At 39.4% G+C, this 20301-nt stretch overlaps 1 protein-coding gene across 16 annotated transcripts in view; it reads left to right on the top strand.

The window, feature by feature from the left end:
* The window catches only part of SPTLC1 (serine palmitoyltransferase long chain base subunit 1), a 65695-nt gene that overhangs the window by 36017 nt on the left and 9377 nt on the right, over positions 1–20301 (top strand). For 6 of the 16 annotated variants that reach the window (XM_036856026.1, XM_036856024.1, XM_036856036.1 and 3 more), the window contains 7 exons: positions 4258–4365; positions 6516–6611; positions 6969–7065; positions 8167–8221; positions 12373–12490; positions 15774–15847; positions 17476–18858. In XM_036856026.1, the coding sequence (XP_036711921.1) occupies positions 4258–4365; positions 6516–6611; positions 6969–7065; positions 8167–8221; positions 12373–12490; positions 15774–15847; positions 17476–17569 (642 nt within the window). In that variant the 3' untranslated portion in view covers positions 17570–18858. The other 10 variants (XM_036856027.1, XM_036856029.1, XM_036856028.1 and 7 more) reach the window with 8 other exon arrangements.

Below are 20301 nucleotides of genomic sequence, written 5' to 3'. Positions count from 1 at the left end.
TTCTTGAATGACTAATGATGTTGAGCCACTTTTCTTGTGTTGGCCATTTGTATATCTTTGGAGAAATGCCTCTAGAAGTCCTTTGCCCATTTTTAAACTGGGTTGTCTTTTTGTAAAGTTCTTTATGTATTCTGGGTACTAGACCCTTATCAGGTATGTGATTTGCAAATATTTTCTCTCATTCTATAGGTTGTCTTTTCATTTCTTTGATAGTGTCCTTTGATGCACAAAAGTTTTTAATTTTGGCAAAGTCCAATTTATCTAGTTTTTTGTTGTTGCTTGTGCTTTTAGTGTCATATCTAAGAAATACATTGCCAAATCCAGGGTATGAAGATACACCCCTATGTTTTCTTCTGAGATTTTTATAGTTTTAGCTCTTATTTTAGGTCCTTGATCCATTTTGACTTAATTTTTGTATATTCTGTGAGAGAGGGATTCAACTTCATTCTTTTGCATGTGGTTATCCATTTGTCCCTGTACCATTTGTTGAAGAAACTATTGTTTTCCCATTGAATGGTCTTGGCACCCTTGTTGAAATCAGTTGACTGTAGGTATATGGGTTTATTTCTGGACTCTCAGTTCTATTCCATTTGTCTATATGTCTAGCCTTATGCCAGTACCATACTTAATTACTTAATTCATGTAACTTTGTGGTAAACTTTGAAATCAAGACGTGAGTTCTCCATTTTTGTTCTTTTTCAAGATTGTTTTGGTTATTTGGCGTCCCTTGAAATTCCATTTGAATGTTAGGATCAGCTTTTCCATTTCTGTAAAAAATGGCATTGAGATTTTTTATAGGGATTGTAGTGAATATTTAGATTGCTCTGGGAAGTATTGCCATCTTCATGATACTGAGTCTTCTCATTGATGAACATGGAATGTATTTCCATTTATTTCAGTTTTCTTCAATTTCTTTCAGTATTGTTTGTGGCTTTTACTGTAAAGTCTGGTACCTCTTTGGTTAAATTTATTCCTAAGTATTTTATTCTTTTTGATGCTATTATAGATGGAATTGTTTTCTTAATTTCCTTTTTGGATTGTTCACTACTAATTATAGAAATACAGATGACTTTTGTGTATTGATCTTGCATCATTCAACTTTTGCTGAACTTGCTTATTAGCTGAAACAGTATTTTTGTGGATCTTATTCTGTATATAAGATCATGTCATCTGTGAATAGAGCTAGTTTTGCTTCTTCCTTTCCAAGGATGGATGCTTTTCTTTTTTTTTCTTGCCTGTTTGCTCTGGCTAGAACTTCCAGTACAGTGTTGACTAGAAGTGACAAGAGTGAGTGTCCTTCCTGCTCTTTGAAGGGAAAGCTTTCAGGCCATCACCATTGAGTATGATTTTAGCTGCGGGTTTTCCGTAAATGCCCTTTATCAAGTTGAGGAAGTTCCCTCCTATTTCTTAGGAATGCTTCTTGAATGCTTCTCTCATGAGAGGTTTGGGGTTTGTCAGATGTTTTTCTGCATCAGTTGAGTTAATCATGTGGTTATCCTTCATTCTATTAGTATGGTGTATTACACTGATTTTCCTGTAATAAACCACCATTGCATTTGACCATTAAAATCTGAATCTATGAGTCCATCAATTGAATAGGGATTCAAAATAAAGGTTTCATATCTTATTTTTTAAGTTTTTCACTATTTCTTGAGGAAATCTAGATACATCCTAAATGTCAATAAAAGAGATTTGTTTTCCTCTCCTTCCTTTTGTGAGTGTCAAAGACTGATAGAATAATGTAGGAGAGATAGTCGGCCACAAGATGTTAGAACTGTATGTTACAGGGGTACAATAATAAATCAGTACTGATGGGCAAATATACAGCCAGTGAAACAAAATGTAAAGTGTAGGAACAGATCAAGTACCTAAAGTACTGAGTATGTAAAATTACAGTATACAAATTAGGGTTTGACAAAAGGATTCCTGTTTTGTTTTACTTGTCTGTTTGTGTTCCAGTACTGTGATAATATTATTAAATATTTTCTAAAACATGGTTTTTAGAAACTATCTCACTCATATAATACCTCTTATTAATGGATGGGAAAGAATTAGTATTGAAAAGATGTAATTCTCCCCAAATTAGTTTGTTCATTGTTAATGAGAATTCAGGTAAAGCCCAGTGAGGACCCCTCTCCCAATTTGATGTTGATTCACAAGATTAGCCTGTAAAATCTTTTTTTTTTTTTTTTTTAATGAAAGCTTCTTTATTTATTTATTTATTTATTTATTTTTGGCTGTGTTGGGTCTTCATTTCTGTGCCAGGGCTTTCTCTAGTTGCGGCGAGCGGGGACCACTCTTCATCGCGGTGCGCGGGCCTCTCACTGTTGAGGCCTCTCTTGCTGCGGAGCACAGGCTCCAGACGCGCAGGCTCAGTAGTTGTGGCTCACAGGCCCAGTTGCTCCGCGGCATTTGGGATCTTCCCAAACCAGGGCTCAAACCCGTGTCCCCTGCATTGGCAGGCAGATTCTCAACCACTGCGCCACCAGGGAAGCCCTAGCCTGTAAAATCTTGATGGTTAAAAAATAAATTATCAGACGCATGATATGAGACATCAACCCATCTTATATATTTCTGTGCATTATTTCTATAGTTTCAGTGGAAAAAATCATAGTAATTAAACATTTAGTAATTAAAATTATGATTCTGGGGCTTCCCTGGTGGCACAGTGGTTGGGAATCTGCCTGCCAATGCAGGGGACACGGGTTCGAGCCCTGGTCTGGGAGGATCCCACATGCCGCGGAGCAACTAGGTCTGTGAGCCACAATTACTGAGCCTGCGCGTCTGGAGCCTGTGCTCTGCAACAAGAGAGGCCGCAATGATGAGAGACCCACGCACTGCGATGAAGAGTGGCCCCCACTTGCCACAACTAGAGAAAGCCCTCGCACAGAAACGAAGACCCAACACAGCTATAAATAAATAAATAAATAAATAAATAAATAAATAAATAAATAAATAAATAAATAAAACTTTAAAAAAAAATTATGATTCTGGCACAAGAGAAGATTACATGAGTCATGGAAAGATTTAAGAGCCCAACTTCTCATGTTATATATATAAAAATTTAGTGGTTGATAATCACTGTATTTTAATTCAACTGTGAAACTTATCACATACATATCATAAAGGGGTAAATCAATTAAACACTAGGGGGAAAAAATCTGTACATATGTTCAGCCTCCCAATGTATAAACCAAAAAATTTATGAAATAATTAGAAGAACATATAGATAAATATGCATCTAAACCTTAGATGGGAAAGGACTTTCTTATAAGCCGGAAAACAAAGGGGAAAAAAAAGATTAAAAAACATATTAATGAAAACTTTTTCTGGATTAAAAAAATGAATCTAAATTGGAATAGTGCCTCTGAGGGAAGAATATTTACAACATTTCCCTAGGAGTTTTTATGTATAATCAGACCAGTATTTAACAGATAGATTACATGTCTATACTCATAGTGTCTTAACAGTTCCTTCTTTAAAAATTGGCATTGTGCTGTCTATATTACTGAGTTAAATTGAATCATTTTAGAGCATCTAAAGTACAGTTAATTTTCATTATTCATGGTAGTTATGTTCTATAAAGTGTGTGTGTATATGTGTGTGTGTATGTGTGTGTGTGTGTGTATATATATATATATATATTTATGTTCTATAAACCTGCTGCAAATACTGAATTACCAAATACTGAACTTTTGCTCCTAGGGCAAATGCAGAGTTAGTTTTCTGCAACCCTCTAGTCACAACATTTTCATCAGTTACTCAATACATAACCTTGTTTTATATGTGTTTCTGTTTAAAGACATCTTATTTAATATATATCGTTGATTTATCCATATTGAACTCACAGCCAACAGTACTATAACTCAGGCCTGAATGAAGTTTATGTAACACACACATTTTTTCCATAAGGCACATCACAGCCTTCTTGCACTTAGGCACTCTAGGCCGAACTTCAGCACTGTGCTTGGGGGCCATTTTAAACAACAAAATCACAACGAAAAGCACAAAATGCGAAAAATGTGGCAGTAAACAGAATGTGAAAAGGACACTTGTTTGCAGTATAAACTGAAGCAGTAGCCTGTTAACTCAGCTGGGAAGGTGCATTTCAGGTGACTCAAAGTTTTTCACCACCCTGCAAATATGCCCTAAGTATTGATTTGGAGGTTACAAATAAATTTTAGCAAGTAGGCAGATTCACAAATATGAATTTTATGAATTTTCAGTATTTTAAAGTTGTGTTTATTTACCACTTAGGTTAAGTTAAAATACAGATATAAAGCAAGGATCTTTCTGGAGGAAAGCCTTTCGTTTGGAGTCCTGGGGGAGCATGGCCGAGGAGTCACTGAACATTTTGGAATCGATGTAAGCTCTGCTTTTTTGGAACATTCCTTCATATAGTAACCATGCAGTTCTATCCTGCTGGGCAGGTTTCATGGGCACAAGACAGTGTTCCTCATCGATGTGCAGGATGCAGCTTTGGTGTCTGTCACTTCACTGAGCCCACAGAGGATTGGGTCAGCCAGACCAGGGTCCCCATCTTCCCTTGGAACTCAGTGGCTAATCATAGAATTTGTGTTCTGTTTACACGGTAACATTTGATCCCAGCTTTCAGTGTTTCTTCTCTAGAAACAGTTAAATTTGCCTTCCATTTTTTCTTTAAAATCAGTAAGAATTCTCTAAGTTGTCCTTTAGAAAGTATCATAGCAGTGAAAAGATGTTCTTTCTAATATTTAAAATTCTGTATTGTTATTTGTGTGTATGGGGGTGATTTATATATATATATTAGAAATACCACCAGCATGGATTCACAAAGCCGCTCAAGGTCCCAGACAACTGGAGTGAGTTTTTTATGTTTTCTCTTGCTGAAAGGAAATGAGCCTCAACTAGCCCTACTCTTAGTGGGTTTTGCTCCTAGAGCCTCGGAGAGGAACAGTGTGGGCCCATCTGCAGAACCTGTCCTCACCGACCACTGTGTAACCTGCCCTTACCCACCGCTGTGTGGTTGATGTGAAGGAAGCTTTTCTCCAAATCTTGTGCATAAAAGTTTTGCAGCTTGTGTTAAAATGTTGAACTATAAAACATAAACTCGCCTTAGATTATTTGCATCCCTCTACCCATACAGACCTAGAGAAAAATGTAGAGCAGAATGACTATCACACCAAGTTGACTGAAGCATACTCTTCAAAGACAAACTGACATTTGGCAATGAAATGCACTGAAGAATTTAAGATAAATGGAAATTAATTCAAGTAAAATTTACACCAGAGCAATTTTTAAGGCATGAAAATTTTAAAGAAGGAAAAAGCACTATCTAATTTCACTGTTCTAGTTTTCTCACTGCTTCCAGCAGTTGTCTCAGAGGTAGTATTTATAATGGCTTGAGTAAGAGTGCAGAATGTATGGACCTTATTTGGACCCTAATTCAAACAAATACTGTGAAAAACAAGCTTTGTGAGACAGAGATACTTGAACACTCAGTGTTTGATATTAAGAAATTTTTCATTTTTTAAGTGTGGTAATGTTTTTGAAAGAGGGCATATCTTTTAGAAATGCACACTGAAATATTTATAGATGAAAACATGTAAAGTCTGAGATTTGCTCCAAAGAAATGAAGAGGGCAGTAGGGGGCTTATACGTGGCACAGGATTGTCCGTAAGTTGATAATTATTGAATCTGGTGATGGGGATTCTTTATACTTTTGTATATGTTTGAAATTTTTCATAATGAAAGGTTAGAAAAAAAGAAGAAGAGTGCGCAGGTTTCCTTGTTGGATCTGTGGAACACTTGGAAAAACACCAGATGTGATCTGACCAGTCATTATTATGGCCATCATTGAGTAATTACAGAATGGCTACTGTATGCAGGATGGAACTTGGTGCTGGGGGCTGGAGCAGACGGTGAGGACCAAAGGAGTGCTGAGCCGTTGAGAAGGTCGTGGGTACTCAGGAGCCCAGTGGGCACATTAGGTTCATCCACTGCCCAGTTGGTCCACTTTGGTCAGAGCCCATGATGGCCCATTGCCATCATGTTTGGATAAATTGATTTCATTTTTGAAAAGGTGGAAAAGGTAAATGGAATGTAGTACTTGTTCCAAAGTGCTCAAAACCCTGATAGATTTCTTTTTATTTATCTCAAGTACCTTCTATGGAGAAGGACAGCTGAGACCACTGTTTTAGCAAGGAAATGATCTTATCTTGTACCTCTGAATATGTTTAGTATCAAACAACTTTAGATTTCATCTTTTATCTAGCTCTTCTACTGTGAATAAATTGTTGATGAATGATGGAATGGCAAAAACGTATAAAGTGAGACATCTTCAGAGGTGGGCTATGAAACATCCGTCCTTTTAACAATTGATTTTGTATGACCCTTTATTTTCAAGGAGGTAGTTTGAATCCAGATGTTGACATTAGTGCTGAAATTTTGTCTCTAGGATTGACATTGGCCTTTTTTTTTCCCCCTCCTTTTCTTTAAATTGAGAAATAACTCCCACTGTCCCTCTTTTCTGACAGATTGATGATATTGATCTTATCAGTGCCAACATGGAGAATTCACTTGCTTCTATTGGGGGTTTCTGCTGTGGCAGGTCTTTCGTAATTGACCATCAGGTGGGTTCTTTTTAAAAACAAAAGCAAAAACTGAAAACCGTTGCTCCACTGGTCAACTAAAAATGTAACCGCTATTACAAAATTTCATTCTAACTTAGTTTTTCACACAATTTTTATTTAGAAGTAGATTTGTTAAAGAATCATTCAAAATATTTACATTTAGAAATTATCTCCTTTTCTAAAAAAGTTTTGGTTTTGTTACATAACTTCTGTACATGCCTGGGTCTTACCACCTCACCATTTGTACGTGCTATTTGGTAGGGAGTGCAGAGATTTGGTGCCTTTAGATTTTTTAGCCAAAGAAAAACAGAGACAAAAAAAGTGTTTATGTTTTATAACTTGTTTGTTTCTTCTCAGCGACTTTCCGGCCAGGGATACTGCTTTTCAGCTTCATTACCTCCCCTCTTAGCTGCTGCTGCAATTGAGGCCCTCAACATCATGGAAGAAAATCCAGGTATAACCTTTAAACCCAGGAAATCAAAGATATTTCAAGTCATGTTAGCCATGCTGCTGGTTTGCCTTTTTGGAGAAATTAGCTGGAGGAAATGATTTCCCAGACAAAGTTCTGGCTCTGAATTACATTATCTGGCAATTTATGGGAAAAATGATGGTGAAGAAGTTGTCCCTGCCTCAGGGTTTCCGGGTTAGAGCTTCTCTCATGTTTCTGGAGATGAAGCCAGAGCCAAAGCAAAGCTCGCTCCCTTGGTGGGCAGAGATGCCAGAAAAAGGAGGGATTAGCTCTGGGCCAGTCATCATTTAGTTTATCGGGGTTTTTTGAGAAATTAGCTGAAGTATGCTAATTTTTGGTACTTATACTTTTATAACTGTTGTCTAGTTTTCCCCATCAGCCTTTGATTCATGAGTTGGTGCTGAGGCCATACAGGTTTACCAACTATTAAAACTTGCTTAATGGGCAGTCGACTCAATTTAAAATGTGGTTCTGGGCTGTGATAGCGCCTCCTCACCAAAGACTAAAAGGAAAATGGAAAAGCAGGCCTGGTATTTGTAATTTTAAATTTTATAAATTTCTAAAGATTCAGCATTGGTTTTAATTCAGAGAATCAGTAAAAGTGAGTGTTTCTGTGTGCACATTCATATACTTGTCAGATACCCTGCCACTCCTGTCTCCTCAGATATTTCAGTTTGTGGATTTTCCTTAAAAGAAAGTGAAAATATCAAGAAGAGATCATAAACATTACTGCAGTGTCTGTTTTTTTCCCAAATTGTTTAGGGTCCAGAAATATTTAATATATTTGTACCCTTTTGTTCTTGGCCAGATAATTTATAGTATCTTAATAAGAACAGAGCCATTGTTTTGTTGTGGAAAACTTTATCCCAGATTTTGCTGAAAGTTGGGTGAGCAGGTGCCAGCTAGTATATGCCACAGATGAAAGTTGGGGACCTTCAGAGGAGTTACTGGCTGTCTATTTATGTGTTATTAGTGGGCAGAAGGATTTGCTGCGTTTTAAATTGATGAACTGGATCTTGAAAAACATTTTTAGATTAGTATATCCAATCTTCCAAATGTACTATCAAATGTATTTGTCTCCTTCAGGTATTTTTGCAGTGTTGAAGGAAAAGTGCAAACGAATTCATAAAGCTTTACAAGGGTGAGTTTTATATATTTTCAACCAACTCAAAAGTTAATCTGCACAACATTTAAACAACTTGTGAAAAATTTTGAGTGTCACCTCTTTGGTTTTCAGTGCATTTAATCGGCTTGAGTCAGTTTGTCTAAATTGCAACTAAGAAACCAAAAACACAGTTCATTCAAATTTGTCTCTGTGTGTGAAACCAGAGCATCCATTTTGTCATTGTTTTAAAAAATCATAACTTTGTTTTTCTAAAAATGATACAAGCTCATTGGTAAAATATTACAGTAGTACAGAAGATAACAAAGATGAAAAGAAATAACAACATGCTGCCACCAGAAATAACCAGCATAAACACTGGAGAATTCCCACACATCTGTACGGGTAAAAGGATGTAATTAGATGACAGTGGGTTCATACTGTCCATGCTGCTTTTTAGAAAATTACTCATTTTTTTAAGTTACTTCAAGAAAAAGAAACAAGTGAAATCAAAGTGAACCTTATGAGTGTTCTGTTTACTTTTGTTTTAACTACACAAGAGTAGTTCTTTAAGATTCCTCTAGAATTGAGAAAAACATTGAGGCTAGTGACATCTTCAGGCAGATTTCTTATCTTACAGAAAATGATCTCACCTTGCCTGTGGTTTCTTTTTGCCTTTCCAAGTTGAAACCTGCCTTCTCAGTCGTGGAAGTCCTATCCCTATTGCCAGATATGGAAACTAGAAACTTTTCTAAAAAGGACAGTTAATAAATAAGCAGGTCACAGATGTTCCAGATAAAGTAGGGGGAGAAATAATTGAAGTCTGGGTCTGACTTATGATCCTAACAAAAGTTCTTGCATGATTTGTGGTAGAGAGATATTATTGTTTCCAGTTACATTGGCTTATGAAATATTAATAAACCAGCTCAGCCTAGCACATTGGAGTCACTGTCAATTCATGAACACCTACCTCAGATGCCCTTTATTCTATGAGTGTTAATGTGTTTATTTTTTAAGTCCAATCCTCTACTTTTCCCAGCTCTCTCACACTTTTTCTTCTCTCCAAAATCCCTAACCCTCTGTCTCACTCCACCCACTTTTAGCTGACAGCCTTGCCTCATGCTGTCACTTGGGAACTCCCTCATTTTCCCTCACAAACCTGTACACCTGCGGGTATCCGAACCAGTCTTCCCTCGTGTTATAGCCAAAGAAACGTTCCTCCATCCATCACAGCTCTCCTTTCTTAAGGACCGAGTGCCTTTGGTTGTCTCCTCTCCTTTCTCTTCAGTCTCTCCCCTTTCCTGAGTCATTTGATTAGCATTCAAGTACACTCTGCCCTATCTTGTCTTAAATTCTTCTTTCCCGTGACCCCATACTCCCCTCTAGCAACTAGCCCATTGCTCTGCTTCTCTTTGTAGCCAGTCTTTTTCCAGAGTTGTTTATGCCCTCTCCACATCCTCACCTCTCATGTACACTTGAAACTACTGAAACCCACCTCTACTCCTGCACTTTACCCAGTGTTCCTGTGACTACCGAGGGATGACTGTATTTTCTGATGTTAAAACATCCTTGCATTCCTGAGTAAACCCCTCCTTGATTACAGTATATTTTTCTGCACTGTTAGTTAGGATTTTGAATTTTTATATCCATATTTATAATTTAAATGGGCCTATAATCTTTTGTTACAGCAACCTAATATAACCTAGGAATCAATGTTGTCGTAGCCTCAATAAAGTATTGAGCAGTTTTTCCACTTCCCTGCATTATGGAGCCACTGTATAAGACCAGGCTTGATTATTTGTTTCTTCAAAGTTGAGCAGGACTCCTCTGTAAGACTCTCTAGACTTGGGGCCTTTGGGCTGGGTGTAGTCTGTGATTCTCTCTCTTGTGTCTGTATTATTTCCCCTTTTTATTTTCTGTTTCTGTCGTTTTCATTCTTATGATAATCTTTCCAGGATTTTGCCCAGCACGTTTTTTTAAGTTTGATTTTGTTTCTTACTCATATTTTGTTTTCTTTGATTGATTTTTTTCCCTTATTTTTCTGCTTTCTTGTTTCATTGAATTGTGTTTTTTTACTCTTTTTTAGCTTTTTACATTTAGGTTATTGGTGTTATTATTTTCCAATAAATAGCTTAAAGATAAACATTTCAAAGGCAGTAAGTATTTTCAGTGTTCAGTTCTAAGTAATTTTTTTTAGTCTCCTCTAATCAGTGATTTGCTTCTCTCATCTCTGAGGTTGCATTTGGGAGAGGAAGTCAGCGGCCTATGCTACTTTGGGTCCTTGCTGGAATCTTGAAGAGCCCCTAAATTCTAACAGATAATTATTCATGTCCAGCGCTTTCCCCACACTAAGCACATGATGGAGACCACGTCTGAATTGTTGATTGTTCTATCCCTAGGACCTAGACCAGTGTTTAGTATTTCCATTTGGTAAAATGGGTAAAGTAATATGGTAAATAATGTGCTCTCCAGAAACGTTTTTTTAAGTATAACAGGCTCTGAAACACAGCTTCTAACTTTCTGAACTCAAGTTATAATTCTCTGTCTGTTTGGTTTTAGTTAAACTTTAATGCGACATTCAGCATCCAGGCAGCCAGAAAGAGAGCATTTTGTTTCATTCCTTCTCTCACCAACTTGCTCCACCTAACATGTGAGATGAGCTCATTTGATCGAATAATAAGCTCAATTGGGCTTGTAGGTGCCTTGTTTGTATCAAGGAAAATCCAGGCCATTTAATTCATATGAAATGCAATTTGAAAAGTAATTTTTTAAGTTCTCCCTGAGAGTACATGACCTAAAACAATTAATACTTCTTTGTGTACAAGTTTAACACATTCAGAATTCACCTAGGAAATGGGTTTTGAAAGCATATTTCTTAGTTTCTACAGTAGTAAAACAACTGATCTATAAGGTTTCCCCATATTCCAGAAGCCCTAGAGTCTGAGATTCCATGATTCAAATCTGCAGCCTGATTTATTGAGAGATCCTAGTGTGATGCATTACATTTAAAGAAAGTAGACACAAATTAATGATGTTCAAGGATGGTTCGAAAGGCAGGTGAGCTTAGCTTCCTCACTTCATGTGATACTCGGCACAGGTAGTCATTCAGTAAAAGCTTGTTGAGTCCTAAACATATTTGAAGAATCGAATATGCTAACAAGTGCTTTTTGTGCTCATTTCATTCTAAGGGAAAAGCAGATCTTTCCAGGTAAAGCAGACTAAATGAAAGCCATTTAAAATGTTTAGCCCAATTTCAAATAGACATGTATCACTATTTTTGTCCTAGGAGATAGGTCAGAAATCAAACCATACCTGGCTAAATTATATGGCCTACAGTTCTCATAACACTGCAATAATCATTTGAAAATACAGGCTTTCACCCCTAAAGAAATCCCTCTTCCTTCCTGAGAAACAGCAGATTTCTGTGCTGTTAATCCTAAGAGAGAAGAAAATAATCGTAATTCAAGAAAAATTTAAAATTAAACATGTACACAAGAAGACAGCTTTACAACCTAAATATATTGTTGGTGACCAAAATATAAAATTTTAGTGTCAGAAATCATCCCTGTAGTTTATAAAAGACAAGATACAAACTAAAGATTTAGCAAATAAGGAAGCAGCATTATCAATTATAATATGTTATCCATGGAGGAAACAGAAATAATAGAAAATGATGGTGCAGACACTTCCCTAAAGTGGGTGATGAGGGAGGCCCTCAGAGGAGTGACCCTGGACCTGGGACCGGGCGTGTCTGGCGCTAGCCGTGCAAGAACAGGAGAGAGCAGGTGAGGAGAGGAAGCGACAGGGCAGAGGCCCAGGGCTGAGTGGGCCTGCAAGGGGCCCCTTGAGGAGGGGGTGGCCCCAGCCAAGGTGGGTGAGGCATGTAGACCGTCTGGTGGGAGGCTGGGGATGACGCACGTGTTCTCTGTGAAATGTGAGCCGGAGGGTCCTGCGGGACCGGGAATCCTCTTCCCAGCCGTGCTGCAGGGTGTCCTAGACTAGGAAGCACTGCCCAGAGCGTGCGTTTTTACCTCCCTTTGTCAGATCTGGAATCCCACCACATGATGTTTCCCATGGAAGTCCCAAGTTTCTGTCACATTCATTAATGCAGACTTTGTAAAATTATTTATATGTGAGAAATCTGAGCTCGGAAGAGGATTTATGCTTGTGTGTGTGTTTCCCTTCCTCAGCATTTCTGGATTAAAAGTGGTGGGTGAGTCCATTTCTCCAGCATTTCACCTCCAGCTGGAAGAGAGCACTGGGTGTCGAGAAAGAGACGTTAAACTACTTCAGGAAATAGTAACTCAAGTGAGTATCCAGTTATTCGGGTGAATCTCTTCGTGCCCTTCTACCCTGAACCCAAGCAATTTTTAAGGTCATTTTTAAGAATGCTCTCTTTGCCCTAAGAGATTGGGTACAACAGAAGTTGTGGTTACCCCTCTGGTGACATGGAATTGTTCTGATGCCCAGCCTTCCCGACGTCTGTCCCTGCCCAGTGGAGTCTGTAGCACGTCTCTACTGACAGGCTACAGGTTATTCCATTGGGTCAATTTTCAGCTCACGTTGAAGTTGTGTTCTTTGCCACATTGTATTAAAATACGCTTTGCTTCCACTCTGAATAATTAGTCTTCCAGAAAACCCAGTTGCTTACTATTTACAAAGCCAGGCTTTCGCACATGTAGGTGGGGATGGCATTCTGTATGGTGATGGCGCACAACACCGGACAGCTGACTGTCTGGGGCTGAACACCCAGCATAGCTCAGAAACAGGTCGAAATAATCCTGTAAGCAAAAAGGAAGGAAGACGAGCCACTTCTTTACCATGCCTAACTTGGGAGCTTGATTTAAATGTCTGACTTCTGAAAGTCTTACTACTAAGTGTACCTTAGTTATTAACTAAGAAATGCATCACTAGGGAAGATCCCTTGGCCTTTACTGTTCAGTAGAGCTGCGTTCACCCAAGTCCTCTCTCCTCACTTTCCTCCTTCTGAAGAACGGTCAAGTGGCCCTGCAGCACTGAGCACCGAGGGTGGTGCTGCCTTGTACTTGAATCTGAAATACATGGCGTACGTATTTGAGAATGAAGACAGGCTTCACCCTGCTTCCCTGTCCTGCTTGTCCTGATGGTTCCTTTCAGAGGCTCCTTCCCCGAGTCCGTGCTGCCAGGCGTCAGGGTAGTGGTGCTGGTCAAGTCTGCCGTGTGCCCCTGCCCGGCTGTGGCACAGCAGGCAGTCACGTGGCTGCTCAGTATGGAGACTGTGGTGCTAAGCCAGCCTCTGGCTTCACCGCTGGCTTCAGCTGACCTGTACCCGACGATGTGTGAACCACAGTACCTGCAGTCATTGATTCATGGAGAGCTTCTTGCAACTTGTGGATCATTGATTCGTGGAGAGCTTCTTGCAACTTGTGGCCTTCCAGAATCAGTTGTCCTAAAAAAACAAAATAAAACCAAACCCAGAATATGAGATTCCTAATTAAGGAAACGTGTCAGATTGTGAATGAACTGGCTGGAGTGGCTCTCGCCTTGCTGAGTGAGGAAATGTCACAGATGTCTCCTCAGGTGCAGCTCTGCAGACTTGAAAAAAAACTCTTTAAAGGGGAAAAGCACCCCACAGACCTTTTTTACTGCCGCGGTGTTTTTATTGTCATATTACTTAAATGTATAAGCTATAAAAGGAAGTACAACATCCTTTTAATTAGAGCTCCTGTACAAATGTAATACCAAAACAAATTTATAAATTAAATATAAGCAGAACAGACAAGCCTAGTAAGAGTCAAATTATGACATTACCTTCATGTGACAGCTGAGTTTGTTTTCTAACTGAGTTGCCGGGTGGTGTGACTGATGCTGACCGCCGCCAGAGCAGCCTTGTGAAGCTGCATGTCCTGTGTTGGAGTCTGTGGTGACGCCGTTATTATCCCAGAGCCTCCCCTCGAACCCCCTCAGGGTGCTTCTCTACACACTTTGTGTCACGGGACGTGGCCCTTCTCTAGGTGCCAGGGTGTCAGTTCCAGTCAGATCCACCTCAGTTCTTTTCTCACTGGGTAGCAACAGCTAAGGTCTTACTGCTACTCTGTTCCAGAGGGAGACTCAGAAAGGGCATGTGAATCAAGTGACTCGATACTTCTCTTACATAGGTTATCCTCATAACAAAAAGAAAAAGTGAGTCTGGACAATTCACAGATCCCAAAGTTACATCTGTGGGCTCCCACTGGGTATTGGCTGTCTTCAGGAAATCACCTTGAGAGTTGAATGAGGAGAGAACAGGCTCTGGGGAAGGGAACAGAATACTATCTGGAAACTGCATTTGTAGGAAGGAGGAGGAAAACTCTTAGAGTTTGTTTGCATCATCGCAGCGTCCATCTTAATAAGTCTTTTGTCCTGTTCCTCTTTGCTTTTTCTTTTCAATATTTGAAAGAGAAAAAAGGATCATGACACCGTAGTTCTTGTTTAAGCTTTGCAGAACTGAGCAGTTCTGCCAAATTTTTGTTGACTTGCTTGATAAAACAGTTTTTACAAACTGAGCTATGGTTTATACTGTTTCTTAACTAGACAGGACTAGAAACGGAGCCAGTCCAGATGTTTGCAGAAGGAGTTAACTTTTCCAAGTACACTTCCAGAATGTAGAATCAGCAAAAGACATTGCCTGCCGTTGTTTTCCATCTTTTCCTAGCAGAGGAAAACCTTGCCTCACAGCTTACAGAATGGCCCCTCTTCAGGCAAATACCTGCACTGCCACACGCTGGCAGTGATTGTTCTTTCCTTTACAGCACCCCTTGCTCTAGCTGGTTGTTCGTTTGTTTGTTTGTTTAAAAATACGATTCACGTTCCATAAAATTCACTCTTTAAAGTATACAGTTGAGTGGTTTTTAGTATCCTCACAGGGTTGTGCAGCCATCACTATCTGATTTCAAAACATTTCATCACCCCAAGGAAGAAACCCTTATAAACCATTACCCTCGTCTGACTTTATGCTTTATTTTGATAGTGATTATTTAATTTTTTAAAAAATGTTGGCAGGTAGCTGATGTATTGGAAAGCTGTGCAGAATGTGACACCAGACTCTTCTGTGCTTGGTAGCACTGTGTCCAAGTGTAGCACATGGGAATCAGAGGTGTTGTTGATATTTGACGTGTGAGCAATTCCTCTCTGAAATGATTCTGCTGGCGTTATTAAGTCCAGCTCTTGGTTAGCCTCCGGGGCTTTGCTGGTCCTGTTTCCCCTTGTCCTAACTCTGCTTTGCCTAAAGTGGTAACCACTAGTTACCTATGGCTGTTTAAATTAAGTCAGATTCAAAGTTCAGTGTTACAGTTGCACTAGCCATATCTCCAAGTGCCCGAGAGCCACGTGGGCCCCTGGCTGCCGTCGTGGACAGCACAGGACGGACACCTCCATCATTGCAGGAAGTTCTGTAGAGCAGTGCTCTCAAGATGATAAGATGATTCTGTGGTGTTTTGTTTTGTCTTCTAGCAGTTATAGTTGGAAAGGTGAATTAAAACTACTCTTGAGAGGAGCATTTCAGTGCACCTTCCTGTTTTAATGACCAGTGTCTGCAGTCCAGGCTGCAAATGTATTCCTTTTCCTCATACAGTGCATGGACAGAGGCATCGCGTTAACTCTGGCGCGCTACCTGGAGAAAGAAGAGAAGTATCTCCCTCCTCCGAGGTTGGTATACCTAAAATTATGACCTGAGTCATTGTTTTCTACTTTAAACTTTGTATGAAATGTATTATGTTTTGAAATTTTTTGAAAGACTGTCACAGGATAAGGAAGAATGTGTATAGTTAAAAGATAGAACATCACCTGTTTCTGTTCTTAAACTAGATGTTTTCCCATATTAATTGAAAATCCCCTCAGGACTCTGTAATTAACTTAATGAAACATCTGCGATCCCAAGAACGAACTGGGACAGCCCAGGTTCGCACTGGCGACGAACTGCCACTGTACTGCGGTAGCATGTGCTGGGCCAGCTGTTTCCACCACCAGGATAGTCCTTACGGGGGGGGTGGGGGGGTGGCACAGTCTGGGGGGTGCTGCTCATCCCACCTCTGGCCCAAGTGCTGTGTGTTACTTCATCTGACAAACACGTATTAAACACCCAAGGAAAAGCAAAGTGACAGTGGGGAAAACCTCTACAGAGGTTCAAGCGGCCCTCAGTGGGAAGGCACCTCGACTCATGATTTAAAATTGGCGTTCATTCAACACCTGATTCTGTCCCCTAAGCACTTAAACAGTGTAGTCCAAGAAGGTAGACACCCAGAGCTTGAGGGTTTCAGGGTCATGAAACAGGTCAGGGAGGTCACAGAGGAGGAGGGCATGGTTAGTTCTGGCCTGGGAGGGACTGAGGCTTCCTAGAGCAGGAGACGCTTAAGCCGAGCCTGCAGAATCAAGCATATCAAACAAGCTGGGGTGGGCATCGGGCCTTCCAGCAGGGTCTGCAGTGGTGTGGAGACCTACAGGTGCATCTGGGGAGCCCAGAGCACGGGTTTGATTGAGAGGCACCATGGAGAGGGAGCCTGGAGGAGTCTGGGAGAGACCCACGAGAGCACACAGAGTCAGCGCTGTGCAGGCGTGGGGCCCTGGGCTGGGTTCTGGAAGGCTGTTCTGGCAGCAGCTCGAAAGCACCCTAAAGATCCTGCTCTCTCCGTTCCAATTACACCATCCAAAGTTGTGATCCTGTGTTTCATGAGGACGGGGGCCACCCTCGTGCCCTCAGGACTCTGGGCCCAGCCCAACTCAGTGTGTATGTGTCCAGTGGCTGATGCAGATGTTTGCAGAGGGGAGTGAGAGGGACCCGGGTAGAAGTGCCCTGTCAGGCTGATATTTCTTGTCTTCAGTTTCCTGAAAACTTGAAAATTTCTGCCCCGCATCAAAGTATTGTAGGACTTCTGTATGACTTACTGAATTACACTTGTGAACAACCACACGCTCATTAATATGGGAAACGTTGACTTCCTGCTTTGGGCCTGATACTGCTTGCAGCGGTAGATTTAAAGGACAGAGTTCCCTGCCGGCCTGGGCAGAGCCCTACTGCAAGGTTACCTGGACTAGATCGCTACTAGTGCAGGCAGGGAACGGCAAACTCCTGTCAATAGCAGGTAGTAAAATGCTTTCAGCTTGCAGGACACAGGTCCCTGCCACAACTACGCAGCCCTGCCGGGGCAGTGAGAAAGTGGCTAGGGACAGTAGGCCATGTTCCAGTAGAAGAGCTTCATTCACGAAAACAGGTGGCAGGCTGACCCTTGGTATAGACTCTCATTTGACTATCTTTTGTGTCCCTTATTATTTCTCAGCATTAGGGTTGTGGTCACAGTGGAACAAACAGAAGAGGAACTGGAGAAAGCTGCGACCACGATCAGCAAGGTGGCCCAGACCGTGCTGCTTTAGTCTGGGGCCTGGTGGCCTCTCACCACGCAACACGCAGACAGGCCTGAGTCACTGCACAGTGAGCCACAGGGGGCCTGCGGGTACCAGACGGGGCGTCACTAGATGGTGTGGGTATCGACTCAGTGTATGACCACGAGAAGGATGCTGGGTACTTGAAAGAAAACAAATCCAAAAGCCCAAGAACTGATTTTCTTAAGAGAAAAACTAATGACAGCATATAACTGATATTTAAATTGTGCTATTTAAACGTTTTATTAATACTAGTATTTTATATTCTTTTTTTTGTTGTCATTGTTTAAAAATGGAGCTTCAGTGTATCTTCTTTCCCTTCTAATGATAAAGATTGTGAGCACTCCTTAATATCTCATAGAAAATTGTCTGCAACATTGAAGCTTAGAGGCACTTCAGCATATATGATACAAAATGTATTGAAGATCTAATTCAAACACATCTTTTTCAGTCTTTGTCATGTGGAGCTCAATGTATATATTGGCTACTATATAAAGGAATACTTTATGTGTGATTATTATAAATTTTTCATTATAATATATTTGAATCCTAGAATTTTTATATATGCTAAATACTGATGTTGCACCATTTCTAACAGTGAATCTTAGCATCCCTAACCAGAGAATAGTCACTATACTTCCTAAGTGAGCAATAATTTAAATCAAATACTATTTTATTTTAGTATAATTGACCTTTACATTCGTTATGTGTTGACTTCTAATCTTTTCAGAAGAGGATTATTGTGATGATCCCAAAATAGAAATCATGTCCTTGATATTTTAGAATATCTAGAATGTATTCTTTTTTGTATAGGGACGTATAACTACAAGCTTTTTTTCTAAGCTAAAGAAAATGAGACCTTTATTTCTTTTCAGCTTATGAATTCCAAATATCTAAAAAAGATGTGAAAGCACTAAAATTAAAATTTTTAAGCTGTGCTTTAGCTATCTGTTTTTTCTTTAGCAAACCAAGTTGGGTGGTATAAATGTTTGTGATATGTGCCACAAGGTAGTACATAAATATTACACTATTACTCCATCTCTTATTAAAGGGAAAGGAATAAAATTATATTAAAAATGTCATTTTATAATATATGTTCATATTAACAAATGGTCTTCAACATCTTTTTAAATAACATTTTTTTAATGTTTAGTTTCTATTTTGCTTGAGGTATTTTGTACATATGTGCCTTGTGATTGCTGCTGCTTTAAAGGATACAGTACTCTTTGGGGGATGAATCTGTTTTGTTTTTTAATGAAATAAACCTACATTCCTGATAATCAGTCTTTTGCATATGTAATCTATTCAACAGAATAGTCTCTTGATTTTAAATTCTGCAGACCTAGGGTAGTATTCTGTGTGTGTGTGTGTGTTTGTGTCTTGGGGGTTTTTGGAAAATATTAATTTAATTTCTTAGTGCCTTTCTTCAATGTACAGTATCTGAAATTTCCTTGGTTCCTACTGATTTAACCCTTGGCCACTTATGACTACAAAAATACCAGACCTATTATTTTTATAAACAGATTAGGATTGTAACTTTTCAGCTACTTTTATAATACTCTATAAGTCAAAATTGCAATAATCTAGTTGTTTATTGCTACGTTTAAAAAATGATTGGACGTTCCTGGAAAAGATGGTGGACATTATTTAACTTTATTAACATTATTTAATGCTCACACATTATTTAACTTCAATCCTTGAAACACATCAACACGAACCAAAACTAGAGTCTTTATATTAAAGCTGTAGAGTGACCACAATCTGGTAATATACACCACAGAAAATATCTACTGGAAGCAGTAAATTTGTATGAAGCAAGCAAAATGTTGAGAAACAACAGTCATCTCAAACCTCAAGCAGGTTACAAATTGCTGTTTTAGAGACAGTGTGAGAGAGAGGGTTCTGAAGTGCTCTATCAATGGACCCCTGTTTAGAAAGGCAGTGGCTGGGTGAGCAGCATGGAAACCTTTTGAGCTGGTTTCCACTCAACAGTTGTCCCCAGGGGAGAAAGAAGCCACCCACAATGGTTCCCTTTCTGTTGTCCACAGGAGGCTGTAGCTCAGGAAAAGTGGGGCTTTGAGTCAGGTTAGGACATGTGGACCACAGGCCTAAATATAAAGCTTAAAACTACAAAACTTCTAAGAGAAAGCACAGGAGGAGATATTTTAAATCTTTGGTTAGGCAAACATAGATAACAATACCAAAAGCGTAAGCCATAAAAGGAAAAATTGGTAAATTAAGCTTCATTAACTCATTGTTTAATTTGTTCTTCAAAAGACAGCTTGAAAGAAATGAAGACAAGTCACAGACTGTGAGAAAATATTTGCCAATCATATATAATAAAAGATGTGTATCCATAAGTATAAAGAACACAACCCCAAAATAAGAAATCCAAAAGCATAATTTTAAAATGGTGAAAGACTTGACATTGCATCAAGAGAGACATTCAAATATCTAAACTCATGAAAACGTATTTGACCTCATTAGTCATCAGAGAAATGGCAAGTTAAAACTACAAAGAGATACTATTACACACTAGAATGACTATAATCAAAAAGATAACACCAAATATTGGCAAGATACGGAAAAAATTGGAAACTACATTGGTGGTGGAAAGGTAAAATGGTACAACTACTTTGGAAAAGTTTGGCAGTTTCTTAAGTTAATACAAATTTGTCATGTGGGCCAGCAAATCCACTTCCAAGAGAAATAATAACAAACGT

This window comes from Balaenoptera musculus, chromosome 6 (assembly GCF_009873245.2).
Source record: "Balaenoptera musculus isolate JJ_BM4_2016_0621 chromosome 6, mBalMus1.pri.v3, whole genome shotgun sequence".
Classification (NCBI taxonomy): domain Eukaryota; kingdom Metazoa; phylum Chordata; class Mammalia; order Artiodactyla; family Balaenopteridae; genus Balaenoptera; species Balaenoptera musculus.
Note: the sequence above shows the minus strand (reverse complement) of the source record. Positions and strands in the feature narration are given on the sequence as shown.